A 19751-nucleotide genomic window follows, 5' to 3' on the forward strand; every position below is an offset into this window, starting at 1 on the left:
CTCAGTGTGTGTCAGGGGTGAGGAGACTGCCTCTCCTCTGGTGCATCGCAGGCTCAGAAATGTGTCGTGGAGGTCGGGCACAGGGATACCAGCAGGAGTCCCCTGGGCAATACATGCTGCTCCTGGAAGTTGTCTGTGGGCAGCAGCACTGTAGTGCGCATAGCAGGCCGCTGAATAGTATTTCTCTGCCTGTGAATGATGCTGTGGTCTGTGGCCTTCCCAGTTCTTATTCTCTGGAGATAGTTGGCTGCCCACTCGTTTCTGACCACATCACCTTGATAGATCGAGGGAACCATGAGTAACTTCCAGTCTTTGGATAGAAGGATCAGGAAACCTCTGGGGGCCAGCAGCCCTCCTGACAATGAGTTAAACTTTGACTGATCACATATAGCCCTCATGATCATATTAATGTGATGTGTCCAAAGGGATTCCAACTTGTGCCGTAGCCCCTGCTGCCTTTCATCTTCTCTGTCTTCCTGCTGAACCAGGAAAAACTTAACCCAGTGCACGTGCATCGTGTCTTCCCACTGCCCAGGGCTCTCACAGCCGCTGCCAGCATTGGCTTGTCTGCTGGTATTCGGCAGTCCCTGTTTTTCCCCCCACCTGACTCATACAGAGCGTTATTGTTTCTTTGGATTTATACTGCTACCCCAGCAGCCGCGGCACCTGCAGCCCTTGCTCTCACCAAGGGGATGCTCTTTACAGTGTGTGCAGGGAGGCTCCTCCAAAACACAGTTTGTCCCATTTAGGGTGGGAGATACGTGGCAGTTAGTGTAAAAAGCTGTGTTTGTTTTGTTGGCTTAAATTGTAAGTGCTTTGAGGGCAGGGCCTGTCTTTTATGTGTGTACATGTGGGTGTGTATTTTTTACACAGTTCCTAATGTGAGACACGCAGTTAGGAGCTGCAGTATGTAAAACAACAGCTTTCTGTCCTGTGGTAGCTTAGAGAAGTGTTTTTCCAGATCCACAGAGGTGGACAGTGATTCTCATCTGGGGCTATTCAGAGACGACTTGCTTTGGGCCTTCGAACACACGTATTTTCCTCCCGTTGTCACCAAGCAGCGTAACCCAATATATTCCAGGTGCAGCAGCGGTAGGTAAGCTAACTGTAAGAGCATGGCCCCATATCCAGAATCATTTTGGGATGGGTTCCTTGACCGGTTTAGGAAGAGAAAGCCGCATTGCTCCCTCCATCAATTGATGACCAGGATGCCCTCGTCAGTCACCTTTCACTCTTAATTTTGGACAACGAAACAATTGCTTGCACTACAAAGAATTTGGATTAGAAAACAGACCTTGCTCTCCATGTATGCTGTAGGTAGAAGAGAATCTGAACTTAGCAAAATTTTAATTTGTTTTAAGCTTGATGCTATTTTTTAAATTTTTTTTTTAAGATGCAGGAATATATTTTTAAGTCTTTGCAGGTGCATGTTGCGTCTGTATTATGTTACAGGGATAAGCCAATGGTGAAATTTTTGTTTTCTGTTCCTCTGTCATACTCTTAACTTAGTTTTGTGCTAAATTTCCACGTTTCTTATGAAATGTGGTGGACTGTTCTGCAGCTTGTAGTGTGTGATTTCACAGTTTCTCTATTTTGTAAACTTACTTTGTAAGCTTATTTTGTAAACTGAAATGTCGTTAGGAAAGGTTCGGGTCAAAGCTCAGGAGTGACTCCAACAGTGAGAACAGACGTGTGCTGGGTTACACTGCACTGGGGGCTGTGGAGTCTCCGTCTCTGAAACGCTTATCTTTAGTAACAGATATAGCTGTAAAGAATGACATAGATGTTACTGCCTTTGCCAAGACGGCCTCTTGAGGTTTTCTTCCCCCATCCCCCTGCCCCCCCATTTTCCTGATACCTGGATAATGCATTACATTTGTTTAACACACTTTTATTGTTTAATCGCTTGTGTTTTCCTTGAAACTCAAGATCAGATTCCAGCATCAACTGGGAGAACATCCTGGGACTCTGCCATTGTGGTTCTGGGTTGTCTAAACTGACCGACCCTGGGCCTCCAGCTGTCACAAGAGTGCTCAGTTGCAGGAGAAGTTTTGACACCTTTGATTACATGTCCTACGCTCCTTTTCCCAAGCCACAAAACAGTCACTAGGGAAGTGTTACCATGGAACTCCTCTTGGGGACAGCAAGTAGAAATCTTCCTTTTTGCTTGTCAGGGTAAATGGAGATGAGGATTTTATTCTTATTAGCTACAAACGCGAATGACAGAAGGCTGCAAGGAAAGGTCATATCCTGTGCACAGCCTTGGGGTCTCTGATGAAACAAAATGACACAAAATTTACAGATGCTAAGAACAGCGATAACATCAGTTTGATGTTGCATTTTGTCTTCCTCCCATAATACAGTAAAATGGCCTGTAATTCACATTGCAAAATTGGCATGCATGGTGCTTTGAAGATATCACCTTCATTGTATCTCTCCAGTGGCCAGAGTTACAAGCCAACCCACTACAGTGCTACAACGAGCTGTACAAATAAATAAATAAACAGGGACAAATAACCCCAGCTCCTCGGGGGCAGCTGCCCATTCTCAATCTATCTTGCTTAGGTTGCGAGCTCTTCAGCATAGGAAACCTTTTGTGCCTTCTATAGACTTAAATTCACCCCTGGTGCTTAGGAAGGTAATAGATTGTGTTAATTTTGTTTATGACATTATATAAAATGTGATTTTTTATTCAGAGATTTAAGCCCTGGCTGACAGTGACATTAGTACAGCCTTAGAGAGTTTGTTTGCAGCTCTGTCTTCAGCCTGGTATTTTAAGCTGAGCTCTTGTGGCCTGAGAGAGGTGGTTGCTGTAGCATGAAAATGCTTTGGAAAATATGTATGTGTTGTGGTTTATTTATTGTCTTTGTAGGCCCATTAGTGATGATGGCTTTTTGGAGGGTGATTGTAGCCATGTCACTAGCTGGGTGGCTTCACTGTTTCTCCCCTCCTGTGTGTTGAACACCATCAGCTTCCCTGTCTTTCCTCTACTTCCTACCTTTTTGGCTTTTAGACCCTCTGTAGCTCTGGAGTCTGCAAGCAAAAAAATTCTTCCTTTAAAATGAAAAACAAAACCCAGCCTAGGGGAGCTAAGCTAACTTCTGACCATCTGTTAGAAGGTTAGTAATGTCAGTACCTTGAACTATGGCTTCATTTTTGTATTTCATGCAGCAGCTTCTCTGCATTGTTTATATTCTGGTTGAAGGGGATCTTCCTATACCAGGATGCAATAGGAACGTCATTTTTCCTCTAACATGAGCAGATGTCCTATCTGCAGTACTAGCAATAACATTGCTGCTTCCTGTTGTTGCAGATGTTGTTAGCAGGCGAGAGCTGAAAGCGAAGAGGGGGCACATCTCAGCCCCTATCATTCAATGCCATCAACATCAGTGCTACCTGTGCACTGTCTTTTCCACGTGTACTCTTTAATAGTGGCTATCTTGGCTAGCGGGCAGGAAGTTGCCCTGGAACACAAATTTTTTTCCTTTCTACTTTAGGGAAGGTATGTTTCCAAAGTCTCTGTTGTTCTTCTCTGCCTTGACCATCGCTTTCTCTAGATTCATTTACACTAAACCCAAATTACAAGTGGTGTGTTACCATATTTAGGGAATGGGTGCCTGAACTGAATCTGGCACACATTTAAGTGTAAATCTCCCCACTTTTAGGTTTCAGGACACAGCCCTGTGCAAGCCTTCAGTCAGCAATTATTGCATTCTTTTTCCTTTTTATAGGAGTTCACTATCAAACCCCATGACACATTTCTATCGCTAATCTGGCAGGCTGCCATTCAGACCACAGGAAGCCCAGGAGAGAAGAATATACACTTAGGGCCTTATTCCATCTTCATTATTGCCTACACCAGCAGAATTCCTTAAAGTCTCTGGAAGTTTGATCTGAATGGAAAGTATTTTGCCTGAGTAGCACCCCTTATTGAGGCATTGTCACTGAGTCACAAATTTAGATGAGTGTTGTGGCTAGCAGTTTAATCTATACTGCATGGCCCTTTTTTCACACCAACACAGGGAGTGCTAATCACTTCTAATGGTCTAGCAGGATTGTCTGGCAGTGAGGGACTTCTTGATTTGAGAGCTGGACACTGAAGGAAAAAAACACAGTTCCTATTCAAGAGTTTATCTGAGAATTTATTCATTTTGGCAATGAGGGGAGTATTGTATTTTAATGGTTTTCAATGGAAAACTCAACCTTACTAAAGAAGGAAAGCCAGGGTTCTGTTCACAAAAATATGCAAAAAAAAATTGTGCTTTGGAGGAAGAGGAACAAAGACAAAACTGCAATTTGTACATAAAAATTACAAGAAACTAAAATCATAAATGTAAGGCAGTATCTGTAGCTGTCAGTTAGATGATAACATGGAAGCCTTAAACTCTTTTCCTATCTACTTTTTTGTGCCTTAGTATATGAATTGTTGTACTTAAAATGGCTGTTAATCTTGTGTTACTGCCATATAGACTTACAGAGAGATAGTAACTTCGGTTTTACTTTTGGATCATTGCTAGTTCATTGGCTACTGTTGTCACTGGTGATTTCATGGAGCTATAATTGTTGGGAAGTAACTTTCCTGTTGTTTTAACCAGCAGCACTTACCTGCATTTCTGTATTAATAAATATTGTCTCAGTCCTTCAGGTAGTTCTGGTCATTTTTGGGGGGGTTCCTTCAATATTGTCTTCTCCTCATTTCAGGTTATTGAAGGAAAGCTGGCTCCTTTCTTGGGGAAGGTGATCAAGTTTGCCACCTCTCATGTGTACAGCTGCAGCCTTTGCAGTCAGAAGGGTTTCATCTGTGAGATTTGCAACAACGGAGAAATCCTTTACCCCTTTGAGGACATTTCTACAAGCAGGTACTGTATGTCAGTCATACATTTGACTCGTGTATCGTATCCTTGAAAATTCTCAGCCTTGTGACCTCTTATTTAAATAACTAGGGACTGGATCCCACTAATGCACATTTCTGGGCATCTACACTAGATTACTGGTCCAGGGAGGCCACCATGAGTAGACTTGGAAATAGACGGGAAGAGCTACTTTCCAAAGCCCTGTAAGTCTCAGAACAGCTGTTCAAAAAGGGAAGAGTCCCCCGTAGCACCACACAGTGTGATTTATCCACAGCTCTTCTGAGTTTGCAAAATGTCCTGAAAAGCCAAGTGGGTTCTCTGGAGTGATGACAGGCATCTCTCTGGTATCTGATGTCACTGGGCCCATGATGTACTGGGATTGTCCATCATAAAACCATAACCATCTATTTTGAAGTGTTATTCCCATTAAATGTTATAGCTAATTCTCTGCTTTCTGTGTGCATGCTCCTCCGTGTCTACGTATGCGAGACTTTTTTTTTTTTAATGACATTGCTATTCTCAGGTGGTTACAAAATAAATATAAGCGTATGCCAGTCCTAAGCCAAACAAAAGAACCTTTATTTCACATTATATGGAGTACTGGATGCCAGATCAGGGACAGGAGTTGCGTGGAAAACCTAGAAGCAAAATGGAGGAAGCCAGAGTAGACTTGGCAACGCAGCAGTGTTACTACTCTTTTTCAAAAATGTCTTGGATTTTCAAGAAAGGAGATTTTTATTTTTTTTTAAACTCAACAGAAAGACAGTATATCTGACAGCACAGCATTCCTCCATAGATAAGTACTTTTCTGGCTGTTTTAAATACAGTCATTTTAATTTGTTCTCCAAAGTGTTTCACTGAAGGGAAAAAGAAAAAAAATTGAAGAGCCACCTTTGGAAACAACGAGCCTGTTAAAAGGGCTTCATTATGAATCTGGTTCCCCTGTGTGCACAAAGATGTTAAATTACAAGTAACCAAGAACTACTCTTCGGGGATTTTCAGCCTGACCTGAGTTTCAAAGACTGTTTGCACATTCTTTTTCTAGACTCTTATTCTAAAAAATGCATTGACAAAGCAGTGGATGTAAGCTAAATAAGGGGTGCAGCTGAGCTCTGTAAACGGTTTTCAAGAAAGAATGTATCTAGGGTGCACGGTGGGATAGGCTGAGTTAAAAAGAGAGAGCCTAAGATGACATAAAACATAAGATGTCTATTGGAACTGTATAAAAGGCGATTGAAGATATTCACGAAAGATTGATGAGAACGTGTAAGAACATCTGGGAAGACAGATTTACTTGAAATGTCTGTGCATTTGATTTGTCTGGGGGATTTTTGGTCACAAAAAAAATAGTTGAGTGTATATTTTTCCCCCGCCCTTTAGCTGAGATCAGACGTACCTTGCAATTACAGAGTTTAAAACCTGGAATCAAATAGTATTTATCAGCAGTTCAGTGAAAGCCAAAAGAAGCTGCTCTAGCTCCCATTTTTATGTGAATTAGAAGCTAGAAAGGACTTTTGTTCATGTTTCACAAGTGGGAAGTTGTGGTTGATGTCATGCCAAAGACAGCGGTCTTTGTTAATGATTTTAATTAAAACACAATCAGCATGAAAGGTTCTCCAATATTTCTCTTTCTTATTTTGTCAGAGGTCATTCTGCTTACTCCTTTTGTACTCCTTATCACTAAACCTTGCTTTTATCCCCAGCATTTTCTATTTCCCTTCTAGTTAGTTTTCTCATTACTGCTCATGTGTGCACATGCACCTCTGTGAAACTAACCAGATGATTATTGCAGTTCCGTTTTTTTGCTCTTTTCCACCTTCAGGCTGGAGGCAAAGTCATGCCAACAGAGGATCTTGTGTGTTTACTGTGCAGCTCCATCAGCTGCAAAGCAGTGAGGGAGAAGGCCAGGCAGAGGGGTTTCGTGTTTGCTTCCATCTCTTACAGATGAGAGAGATTTCTGAAGCAGGTGTGCTGACCACTGCAATGACAGGCGTAAAGTGAGGAGAATAGTTAGAAATAGGTAAATGTAGAGAGTAACCTGCAAGTCACAAAAGGTTCATGTGAAGACTTGCAATTATACCTGACATTTCTGATGACACGTGTGCAGCTTTCCGTTAGTTAAGCGTCATACAGAGCTCTGAGTAAACAGTTAGCTCAGATTTGTGATTTAGTTGTACTATTCTGAGTCTGCAGTGTGCAATGAGAATTGACTACGATTCCCTTTCTCCATCCTGGCTTTCTGGAATTGCTGTCTACAGTGTAGTGTTCACATTTTGCAGTCAATGCTAGACTGCCAAGTACCCTGGCTGTAGCTGCTGAGTTAAGGAGGGAAGTGCAGCTGAGCTCTGAAAACCATATTTTTCCTTCTTGCTTTTAGATGTTGCTCATTCACTTCTGAGCACGCTACTAATTCTACCAGCAAACTGGGCTGTTGGGTTAGAAATATTTGAAGGTGGGTGCACGGCAGCTTTTGCAAACTTCACCTCTCTGTTGAATGCGTGAAAAATGAAGTCTGTTTGTGTGTGTGTGGTGTGTCTGTGGGTGTGTTGGGATGGCATTCGTTTTTCTGGCTACCTCCCTGACCTTTCTTACTCTTTGGAGAGAAGAGTGACAGCTGTCAGAGAAGCCGTTACAATTTCATGGTCGTTCTCAGCTGGCTGTTACCTTTCCGTCTTTGTGGTCTCTTAGGTCAGCTTTGAGGTGGAGAGGTTCTTTCTCTCCAAAATATTCTCAGCAGTTTCTGGAGCAGTCTTCAGTAGGAATTTATGAAAGATGGGTCGTCTTTAGATAGATAGAGCTGAGAGAAAAGGAGGGCCCCTCTTGAGGGCTGGAGTTTCTCTTTGGTCAGGTTATTTGCTTGAGAGTCATTTTTGTCAGTCCTTGAGCAAACAGAGTGAATACCTGGGTTATGCACTCCTCAGGGTTTGAATACACATATATTACATACCCTTCTCTCACTAATCAGCATGACACATTCCTTTGTTGGCAAACGGTTCCAAAACAAACACAATCAGTTCAGTTAATTAGCGGGTCTGTGGGCTGTGCTTGGCAGGCTCTTTACATCCTGCTCAACAATACAGCGCAACAGTTTGCTGCCTTGAATGCGAGGGTGGGCTCACAAAGTCATAAGCTTTCTAATGATACTTCCTTTCTGTGGCTTTTCTTGGGAGGTGGCCATTCTGCACAGAGCTTAATGAAAGCCGTGATTCAGTAGTTAAACAATTTCTTAAAAATTGTCCCATCCTTTTGGATGCCTCTTCCAGTCAGTTTCATTCCTCTGTCCCTCATTTTCCTTTTTTCTGTCTTACCCATATTTAGGTAACAGTTCATCAGGGTTCGTTCTAAATTTCACAATTTCGGCATCTTTTTGAAGGCCTATAAATCATGAGAACTATATTTAAAGCCTCCTGAGTTAATTGCACGTTTCATGGAGCAAATTGCCAGCTAATGTAAACTCTCACAGCTCTGCTTTTGCTGGAGCTGTGGCAATTTAAACAACCTGAGCATCTACCTCCTGTTTTATTTCTTGGACTAAATTTGCCCCGGGCTTAAATTTAGCGAATAAACATATAAAATTATCCTACTATATCACTAATTTTTTTTTTTTACAAGTGTTGTGAAATGGGTTTAAAGATCCCTGGTTATAAATTGGCTTGTTAGAGCTATCCTTGTCCATTTGTTAGCAGCCAGGCACTGCCCTTCAATTTGTTCTGATATTGCTTGCTCTTTGTTAACGTGGTGAAAAGTTTCTGTTTCTTTCTCCAAAAAAAAAAAAAAAAAAGCAGAAGTGAAAAGAAGATGCCTGTGTAGTGGTACTGTTGTCTATAATATGCGTCTGTATTTGTTTTATAACCTAGAACAATTTTTAACAAGTTTTAAATCTTAAGGAATACTGAGAAAAATACCATTGGAATGAGAATAGAATTATTCATTAAAACGGGTTTTCTGTCCAATTAGATAATTAAGTAATTATAGTTATGGTTAAGATTATTATATGCTACCCAGTTAATAAAGTTTTGGTCTTGCTTGTGTGTTGGCATCCTACTGTCTACTCTCACAGGCAACTTGTTGTGTTTTGCTAGTAAAGCTACTTGCTTGGTTAAGAACTATTTAGTCAATTCCATGCCTTTTATGTGGTGTCTACAGATGTACGTGAACCATGGAGAGTTGCTCTTTTGTGTTCGTATTCATTTATCAAGGCTAAACTGTTTTCACTTTGCGAAGTTAATTTGTTCTGCAGATCAGTTAAGACATGTAGAGACCTTTTAAGATACAAACCAGAAGACCCAAGTTTAAAATAGACGTGCCACAGAACAGGCTTGACTGTATCAGCCAGCTTGGATGCCTCTATAATCTTTGGCCACCATCCTGATAAGACCTATGAATGTACTTAACTTTACACATACTGAGAAGTCTTACTAAATGCTCTGAGGCTGTGCTTAGGTTTTTGTGCACGTCAAAGTCTTTGCAAGGTTACAGATGTGTTATGGATGCTGTGTCACTGGACAAAAACGTCTTGAAGCGTTTGGGAGAATGTTATGAGTTGGAGAGTCTGGAAAACGTAGTGTAGAGCATTTCCAGGAAATACCTTGGCACAGGTCAAAGGCATCACTCAAAGTACATAATTTTCCCTCTTGCTTTGATTAGTTTGTTTTATGCTAGACAGCCTTTCCCCACGCCCAGTTCCCCTGAGCTGCGTTAGTAGTTTAGAACCTAATTTTTGAAAGAGCTTAGCTTATTGGATGTTGATAGTTGGTTCAAAGCACTCTGAAGTGCTTTAAAGAAAGCTCAGCACTTTCTTTAAAGAAACTTAGGCATCTAAGTAGATGCTAAGTTCTCTTGATAATTTAATTTCACCTGAATCTGTCAAAACTGGTCAAAATCTTCTGGCCCACATCTTCTGGGTTTTGTCTGTGCAGACTCATGCAGTAAGGTTGTCTAGAATACATAAAAAGAAAGAGATAAAATATACTGGTTTTTTCATCAAGCACTGTATTTTGGCACTGAGTTAGCTTCAGAGGTCAGTTTTACCTGCCTGATGTCAGAGTGGTGTTAACTAGAACATTCAGCATAAAGGCAGATATTTATTTCAGGCAGGAAGGTCTCTGCAGTGCTGCCTTTGCTCTTCCCCGCTGCCTGAACACGGCAGCCGTTTTGCTTCCACTTTCTATTTTGCAGCTTCCCTGCCGTGCCGTCTTCCTCACTCTAGATACTTCCAACTTGCCAGTCAAGACCTTTTAATTCTTCCTCCTCCTTCCTCATGCAAATTCCCCTTTTAAGATAGACTTCTTCATCTCCCAGATATGATTTCGTGTAGACAAGACAAGAGCTTTTCAATTGCTTTTTAGCCCATGAAAGCCAACACTGCCAGCTCTTAAGTGCTCAGAAATTCTAAGATTACCTTAATAATCTTGCTGTTTATACACTTACTTTATTTATTTTTAATTTTAAGTTCCTTTTTCCCATCTTGTGTCCAGGTAGTCATGTCTTCAGCACTATGGCAGAGCTACGAAGTCCAGGTGCCTTTGCCTTTCTCTTTTATTGAAAGCATAAATCCTGGCTTAATCACAGGATTTCCAGACTTGAGACTTAGAGAAAAATGCAAAATAGTAGAATCATGCAGTCAAATTATAACAGTTGAGGGCAGTATGTTAATATTACTGTTAATAGTATTGCCCTGACTCTTTGCTTCCAGGTCTTCAACCACCACCTTGTGAATAGAGTTCATTAATAATAGGAGGGGCAGAGGGACGAAGTGCCATTCATGGCGTGGCAGCCAGCAGAGGCAGAGGATATATATGTGAGCGATGTAAACACTTGAATCTCAGTGGCATCTCAGCCTCTCCAGTGGTTTGCAGGTAGTGGATCTACCACGTGTAGGGCTTTTCCTGTTTCCAAAGTAACTTGGCTCCACTGACTAAAATGTAATCACAGGAATTTCAGATTAAATGTTTTAATATTGATTTTAGTGTCCCTTTACTGATTTCTTGCAAACTGCTGTGTACAGGCCACATTACTTGGCTGGGGATCTCTGAACTTAGACAACTTGCAAAGTGCAGCACTGAGGTCAACAGTCAGTCCTTAGTTCTCCTGTTGGATGCAAGTATGTAAATATATGTAGGTAAGTGTAGGATAAATCCCTGCAGCCACAGCTTAGGGGGAACTGAGGACACGATTCCCTCCTTAATCATGAGCTTCAGAGCTCTGGAAAGAGGGGTCTGGGAGCTGCAGGATCCCTTTGCTCCTGCTTGACCCTGCTGCCACGCTCTGGTGCGGTAACTCAGCCTGCGAACACAGTTGTCACAGGAGGATAGCAGGTAGTTAAATCAAGCAGTGCCTCTTGTTCAGCCCCAGCCTGTAACAAGTTGTTCTGTGAGCACCAAAAACAAAGGCCTGTTTTGCGATTTATCTGGGTCTGGCAATGGAGGAATTGATGCTGAGGCTCCTTTTCCCTCCAGTGAGCTGCCCACTTTTCCCCTCGTTTGTGAGGCTTTAATATCTCTGAGCACTTTGCACACCTGTTGGATGCTGTTGACCTTGGCAGTGGGTGCTGGCATGACAGGACAAGGGGCAAGAGACAGCACAGCTGAGGAGTCACCCGATGGCAAGCCCTGGGCGGCCGAGCCAGGACAGGGGCTTATTCATTCATCTTACTCCCCTGCCTGAGGTGCTTCTCCAGCATCGCAGTGTAACCCATGCTGGGTAAAAGGGAGCAGACCCTGGTCTGGCAGTTTTCATGCAGGGACGCTGCGTAGCGTGTCATTCGGCCACCCTGGGGTGGCATTACTGGAGCAGCAGTGGTGGTCTTGGTCACGGACGCTGCATCAGGCTGTGTTTGGGCTGGTCCCCGCAGCTGTTTCAGAGGTACGAATCACGGGCGTTTTCCTTGGTGAGTCCTATCAGTGGTCACTGTACACCCTTTCTTAGCTGCTGCCTGTAACCAGCTCACCCCTGGCATCGGTTCCCCTGGTGGTTGGCAGTTACAGCTATTTCCCCTGTTGCTGTACCCTCCGGCGCCAGCCCAGGGCCCAGCCATGCCATTATAAACGAGGAGTGTCTTCAAGCTCTGCTCCATATCAAGGGTAACCCCCGTCTGATGAGCAGGTCTATGGAAAGGAAAACTATGATTACTCTTATGAATCACCGCTGGCTCCCTGAACACTGAATTCATCCTTTAGAGTGAATTTTCAGACGCGTAACGATTTGAGGGGCTGGGTAGTGGGTTCTGCTCTATTTTTGTTTGGCCTTTTTTTTTTTTTCTTTTTGAGAAGCAAATTTTTCAAAAGCAAATCTGAGGTATTAACAGTTTTTTAAAAAAAAACCTGTATCTAGTAAAGACCATAAGTGTGTCATACAAGGCGTTATCCTAACAAGCTCCTTGCGGGGACAAATCAATGTAATATTAGTGCCAACTTTCTTCCATTCATTTACTACATGGGCGTCCCTCCCTCGGCAGGCTCCTTGTGTCGGTTCCTAGGCAACTGTAATAATATTGCTGCACGTGTGTGTCAGGCATTGATTGCCTTTGGGGCTTTTTTTGTGTTGTCAGTGAACACAGGCCAGTCCGTTTTCTTTCTCTTTGTGCTCTGCTAAAGTCTCAGAGTTTTGAAGGGTGCGTCTCTGATACTCGCAGCTGAGCAACTCAGAAATACTTGCAGACAGGCACATGTGCATAGCCTGGGACGGTGGTCACGCTGGAATCCCTAGGCAAGGCTTACTTCAGCTACTGTGGTTTGCTCTCTGGGGTTTTTTAATAGACAAGTTACAGGTGGCTTAGTATTTTGGATGCTTGATGAATGTATAGCATCGTCTAAAGAAAACATAATGAACAACGCTGTTTTATCTTGTTTTTCCTCTGCATGGAGGGAGAGAAAAAAAACCTGAAGAGTTCTAGTCAATGAAAGGTTCAGCCATAAATCAAGTTCTTACTGAAATTCCTTTCAAGGGATTACTCACGTGAGCAAATGTGTGCAAAGTCTGGCACAGAGGAAGTGGGGTTTTTAAATGAAAAAATGAAAGTTAATGTATAAAATTACAAGAGAAAGGATGGTGGGTGAATATGGCACTGCAATGAGACAGGGGAGCTCTTTGCCCTTCTCATCTCTTGCAGGAGCTCCTGGCTGACCTTGAGCAGGTCAGTTCACTTCTTGTTTCCTGGGTGAGAGGTGGGAATGGTGGTATGTCTGTCATCCACTGTTTGTTCATTTTAGGGATGAACAGCATAACCGTGAGCTGCTTTGATTCCCCACGTGGTGTTTGGAAGCCAGACAGGTACAGCCCATGTGCATGGTACCGATGCTGTCCTAATAAACCTTACTAGTCCCAGCAGCTTCATCCCAACACAGTCATGCTGGACAGTCTGTCAACCTCTAAGGTTCCTAGGAGACAAATAAAACTGTCTTTCGGATGACATCCTGGGCCACCGGTTGATCATCCCTGGTTCGTTTTGTCTGCTCACAGTGGAAGGTCTTTGAGGCCTCTTTGTGTTGCACCACGACCTTTGGGTATCTGATCTTACCCATGGGCACCTAAATGGTGGTGAAGTGCGGAGGGGAAATATGAGTACAATCAATTGATTGTGCCGAATCTAGAATTACTTGAGCCGTGAGCCTGAGAGATACATGTGGGAAGCATGAAAACAACTTGCCGGAGTTTACAATTTACCGAATATTGATATGTAGATGTTTCAAATGCCCAGACTTAGTGGGAGATACTAACATTATAATTTCCTCAGCATAGAAGGAATGATTTTATGCTTTTAATGTAGAAAGGCTTTTATTTTGTAACTAGTAATGATAATAATAAGAGCATTATAATGCATGTCTGGCAGTGGATAGCTTTGCCCTTTCTCTCTTACACTTTTCAGTGCAATAGAAATTATTTACAGGATTGAATAATTCTCTGCATTTTTTTTTACTCTGGTATTCAAACAAGTAAAACGTCCATAAAACATAAAACACCCCCTATAGTCTCAATAGAAATCGAGTTGGTCAGGAAGGAGAAAACACTGAAATAGAGAGGAAGCTGTTTCAAATGCATTCTTCATACAGACTTCTGAAAGTCTGTATGAAAACAACATGCAATGTTCACCGATTCTTTAAATAATGTTTGAAAAATAGCAAGAGGCCGTCAGTGTGCAGTATTGCAATATCATTCATTAAAGAAGGAAACATGAAAGGCCTGAATGGCTTTGCAGGCTCATCGGTGTATTATCCATGGTGTATAGAAGTCTCACAAAAGATGCAGGGACTTTCTGGCCTCTAGCCAAAGAAGTAGTCAGGATTCAGAAATAGTACGTGAACTGTGAATTACCGATGACAACAACAAGGGTTAAGGAAAAGGTAACTAAGTGTAGCAAACTATTACATGAGTCTTTTATAGACTACAAAAATGTATTTTTTTTCTCCAGCAAAATAAAAGCATTTTGTAATAAGGAGGCTTGAAAACAACAGTAAAGAAAAACTGTGAAACTCACACGTGGAGACAAAACTAGATGTCAGAATTAAATAAGAAGCAATCTGTTTGTAATATTCTAAGAAGGAATAAAATTTTGGTGGGGTTTTTGGTCTCACTGGAAAATTTCTCACAGTTAGATTAGGAATGGTCCACCAGTTGACATTTGCAGGGTCGGATAAGACTGACTGTGTTTGATATGCTGAAAAGCAAAGCTGTAGATGGCTTGGGGTAGCACAGCTCCATCACTTTAAAGGGAGTAACTTACCATTTGCCCAAAGGCAGAACAAGATCAGCATTGCCCCCCTGCCCCGGTGGCTGAGTTTCTTTACCAATGAGAGGACACAAGCATGCAGTGAAGCTTGACCCGGGTATCCTCTCTGCCTGCAGAGAGCAAGAGCCAGCTTTGTTCTTCAACTCAGAGCACCATTCATCCAGGCTGCTGTTTTGTTGTCATCTGCACCCCACAGTTGGGGCTGGGAGTACATCAGCCTTCACCGGAGAAAGCAGAAAATAGGTCTTCAGAGAAGCAGTCAGGGGTGGATCAATGGTGGTCACCATCCAAATGGACTGATGGTGGTCACGATGGCTGCTGGTGCAGTGGATTCTGAGATGCAGGACTGGATCTGGTTAGTGCCTGAGAGTGTGGGATCCTACTCAGAGCTTCAGCTATTGCACCAGCTCTAATAAGTAACAGTGCAGGTATTTCTTCTCTCTCTTTTGGTTCTGAGCAACACGAGAAAAGTTTGTTAATTTTTTCCAGTTATTTCTGAAAAATCAATTCGTATTAATTTAAACCCCATCAATCTTTGTTCTCTGTGCTGTTGGCCTTTGATTGGGGAGAGCAGATGTGCTGGCTCCTCTCTCATCCCGCTCCATCCAAATCAGCAGCAATTTTTTATAAGTTTTGTCACCTCCATGCATACTGCGGAGACATATTGAGCGAGTATAGGGAGTGGCAATGTGAGAGTGCAAAATTACACTCCTCATCAATCATTACCCTCTAGCAACTTCCAGGGCACTGTAAATTGCTGACTAACAAAGGAGAATTACCTTGATAAAATCACCATTAGTGTCAGTTGAGAATGATGTAAAGTTTTAAAGACACTGCTGTCTTCTCTGTCTCTCCCTCATCCATTAGCTTGTCTGTTCGTGGAGATCCCAATCCAGCAAAGCACGTAAGCACATGCTTAATTGTAGGCAGATCAGTAATCCCAAGGAAATCACTGGGATATGAGTCCTAAGCATGTGTTTATGTGCTTCACTGGATCTGGGCCATAACACACACTCTCTGAGCAGAGAAATTATAAATATCTCTGTGTGAGCCAGTTTCTTGATTTAAAACCAGATTTAGATTTAGTAGTTGGATTTAGAAATATGACAGTCAAGTTTTACTGCAAGAGAGCATAGTAGTTAGTAGATATACAACATTATACCTAGCTTCTTTAACTTCCCTTTTCTTACTTGTTATTTGAGTTTTATCAGTTTACGTTAGCTAGAAGTGTGCCTCTCTAAACCTCTGCATAGTCTTCTCAAAGCTTTACAATTACTAAAATTTAGGCCGTGCTTGAACCCATGCATAAAACTTAAAGTGCAGCCAGATCAGGAACAGTGTTTTAAAACTTACAGGTGAGATGCAGATGCAGCTAATATAGCTAACATATAGCTTATGGACTTCTCTCAGTATTGACAGACTGCATGCCAAATACTACAATTTGCCTTTTGGCTTCTCAGCGTTTGGCATTTATTTCTTCATGTTTTCAATTTTTCTTCACAGTCTTGAAGACAAGAACCTTATTTCTAACAAAAACAACACAACAAAAACAGCTCAAAGCAAACAAACAAAAAACCCACTAAAGATGTAACAATGGACACTTGGATATCATATAGTCATTTGACTACAATAGCTGTGAGAAAGGAAAAGTGTGAGGCATTTCAAGACTTCCCACAGAATCACTGGGGTGACCAGCGCCCCTCATTTGTATTTCAAAATTGCTCTCAAGTTTGGTGTTCTGTTGCTTTCATTATTTGATTATCCAACTGGGATCTAAGACTTTGTACCCCTGACACTGTCATCCTTTTATTTTGTCATTTGGTTACAAAGCTGTAGTGACTTATCAGTACAGATAGTTATTTGCATTGAAAAGGCTGACAATGTCCAACTGTTCAGTTGTAGCCCATTCCGTGATCACCACATGTTTCATTGCTCCACAGCCATCTGGAACTGGGGCTTGATCTGCTGTGAGGTTGTATCCATTGCCTCTAGAGTGCCCCAAAAGTAATCAGTCATCTCGTTTGAGCAGCTTGTTTGTTTGAAGTCATATTATCACCTTTGAGAACCGAATAGCACAGCTTTGAATCCCAGAAGCGATAATTGTGTTGATCTAGTCCGATCTTCCATAGGACATAGGACAGAAAATGTCGCCTACCTCTGTTCCATTTTTAACTTTGTGGAATGACTTCTCCTGCTGTTGAAGTGGGCTGTACTTTACTCTTTCCATAACAGCTGACCACTGGAACTGCGATGAGGAACATGTCATATCTCGACTGCTGCAGATGCTGATATATATCTTAATGGAAATGAATGTTGTTACTCTTCCTTTACAAACCAAAGCAGCAAACTTGTCTTTCATAAAGCAAAATTAATGTCTATTCTGTGCTAGCTCTGAATGTTAGTTAATAAGAAGATAAGTATTAATCCTTCTAAAAATTTCTCTCTGTGAAGCAGAAGTGCTGGGACAGATTCTCAGCAACTGCAAGTGAACGCAAATCAACTCACTTTAGTGGTCCTGAGTAGCTTGACACCAGCAGAGGTGTGGGCAAGCCAGTGTCTTTTACAGCTCCACCCTTTTGAAACACAGTGCTCTCTGAGCTACCAGAACTTGTATCAGGAATAGTGTGGCCAGCAGGAGCAGGGAAGTGATCGTGCCTCTGTACTGGTGAGGCCTCACCTCAAATACTGTGTTCAGTTCTGGGCCCCTCTGTACAAGAGGGACATTGAAGTGCTGGAGCGTGTCCAGAGGAGAGCTACCAGGCTGGTGAGGGGTCTGGAGACCAGGTCACATGAGGAGAGGCTTCAGGAGCTGGGCATGTTTAGCTTGGAGAAGGGGACGCTGAGGGGAGACCTCATGGCCCTCTACAACTACCTGAAAGGAGGTTGTAGAGAGGTGGGGGTTGGCCTCTTCTCCCAGGTGAATAATGACAGGACCAGAGGAAATGGTCTGAAGTTGCGTCAGGGGAGGTTTAGATTAGATATTAGGAAGAATTACTTTACTGAAAGAGTGGTCAGGCACTGGAACAGCCTGCCCAGGGAGGTGGTTGAGTCACCATCCCTAGAGGTATTTAAGAAATGTCTAGATTTGGCACTTCAGGGCATGCTCTAGTGGCAGAAATTATAGGGGGTTTTTTTTGTGTGTGTATGGTTGGACTCGATGATCTCAATGGTCCTTTCCAACCATGAAGATTCTGTGATCTATGACTGTTTGAAGGAATATGTACTGCCCACAGTCCATATGAAGTCCATTGCATGCTCTGGTCCTATTTTGTCATTCAATTTTGATGCTAATTTGTGTTTGCAGGTGTGAAAGCTGTGGTGCTGTCTTCCACTCGGAGTGCAAAGAGAAGGCTGTACCGTGCCCCAGGTGTGTGCGTAAAGAATTGCAGAAGAAGCAGAAATCCTTCTGGAGGCGACTGAATATGGACGAAAACTTCGAAGAGTCTTGCAACATGTTTGAGTTGTCCTATCAGAACACATGAGTTCCTTAAGGCAGTGGCCAGCCTAAAGAGAATCCCTTTCCCAGTTGCCAGCTCAAGCAACTTCTCAGCTTAGCCAGGCAGAAGTCGTCTTTCAAAATAGTATCTGACCTTCTTCATCTGTGAATAGCAGCTGCCAAAGTGGCTATAAAGCCTTGTTGGCTTTGAAATACCAATGGCTAAACTGCATTTTGCGTTGAAGTCCGGCCGCTAGCTCTCATACAAAATGTGGTTTACTTGAAATGCTTTAGGTCTAGCTAAATAAGCACCCAGTTTTTCTTTTGCACCTCTGGAGAAGACTTTTCCTCAAGGCAGAAAATATTTGCTGCCATGACCACATTATTTTTTATGTTGTTCGTTTAGAATTGATGAATTATGTACTTATTTATGTGTATCATTTATTTATTATTAGCCTTGGCAGAGGTTCTGGTGAGGTGTTTCACAGAACCCAACAGGGCAGGAATGATTTTAAACCCACCTGCTCCTTCTGATGTGGACACATGGTTCCATTTCCTCATGTTTCCAGAGCGCTATTTTTAAAGGATCAGTGCATTTACATGTCACTCCTTCCTGAGGAAAGAAAAGTATCTGCCGTCAAACCTTATTGAGGGTGCTTGCAAACATAATACGCAGAATAATTCCTTCAGCTATGTTTATATATTTATAACCACCCCAGTGAACTATTCCGTATGTAGATAAGCAGGGGACTTGCTACTGTTTTTGTTCCAGCTGGTTATGTCCATCAAGCTCTGTCACTGAAGTCCATTGAATTTTACCTTGGTTATTCTTGATCTATGCGACGCCACGTCCTCATCTCCAGTAACATGATGTTGGTTCTGACCTTCTGCTAGTCTTACGTTTTAAGACATTTTAAGTGTCCACGTTGGTTTGGGTTTTATTTCGTGAAGTTTACTTTAAATGTTTCTCTAACCTGTTAGACTGATAGTCAGGAAAGTGGTCTTGCCTGCGTTAGTTAGAAAATACCTCCAAAACTGTGAAACGGTAGTTTGCTGTGCTCACGTGCAGTTTGTGTCCTGTGTTCTCTGTGAGCTCTAAGGGATTTTATACTTCTGTGGTGACTTCTGTGGTGGAGAGCGAAGTTCCTCAAGGTATGGTTCTGCTCCACAGACCTGGAACACAGGGAAGTATTAAACCCAGTAAATTACATATATTATGAAAGGGGAGTACACGGTGGATTTAACTGGGGAGATGTGTGTCATCACTGGCGGTGTGTTTAATTCGTTGTGGCTTCACCTCCAGTGAGCACTTCGAGATCCTCCTCCCTCCAGTCCACATCCTTAACTCTTTCTCCAGACCCTGCAGTAATGTGTGTATTACATACATACGAAAGCATTCACATATATATACACATACATTTATATACAGAAAGCAAATACAGTTTCACGAGAAAAAAGCCAGTCATGTGCATGTGTATCTTTCCTCTCTTCTCACATAGGTTTGTGAAAATGCAGAATATACTGATCTTTGCTTCCTATATAATCTGCAGGCTGTTGTATTCAAGGCAGAAAGCAGTCTTGATCATTGAAGCACCTTGAAGTATTTTAAATAAAAGAACAGGGTACATCATGCCTACATAAAAAGGTAGAACGCTACATTGAATTGCCTTATACTGGAGTATAAGTGGTTACCTTTTCCAGCCTCCACTTAAAGAAAGTAGCTGAATCTGCGCTT

General features: G+C 42.3%; 1 protein-coding gene across 1 annotated transcript in view; it reads left to right on the top strand.

Annotated features, from left to right (window-relative positions):
- The window catches only part of PLEKHM3 (pleckstrin homology domain containing M3), an 86852-nt gene extending 67385 nt beyond the window's left edge, over positions 1–19467 (top strand). The window contains exons 7-8 of the mRNA XM_074595252.1: positions 4702–4859; positions 17885–19467. Coding sequence (XP_074451353.1) covers positions 4702–4859; positions 17885–18062 — 336 coding nt within the window. The 3' untranslated portion in view covers positions 18063–19467. The remainder of the gene's footprint in view (positions 1–4701; positions 4860–17884) is intronic.
- Positions 19468–19751: the final 284 nt, after the last annotated feature.

Source organism: Larus michahellis, chromosome 7, assembly GCF_964199755.1.
Source record: "Larus michahellis chromosome 7, bLarMic1.1, whole genome shotgun sequence".
Classification (NCBI taxonomy): domain Eukaryota; kingdom Metazoa; phylum Chordata; class Aves; order Charadriiformes; family Laridae; genus Larus; species Larus michahellis.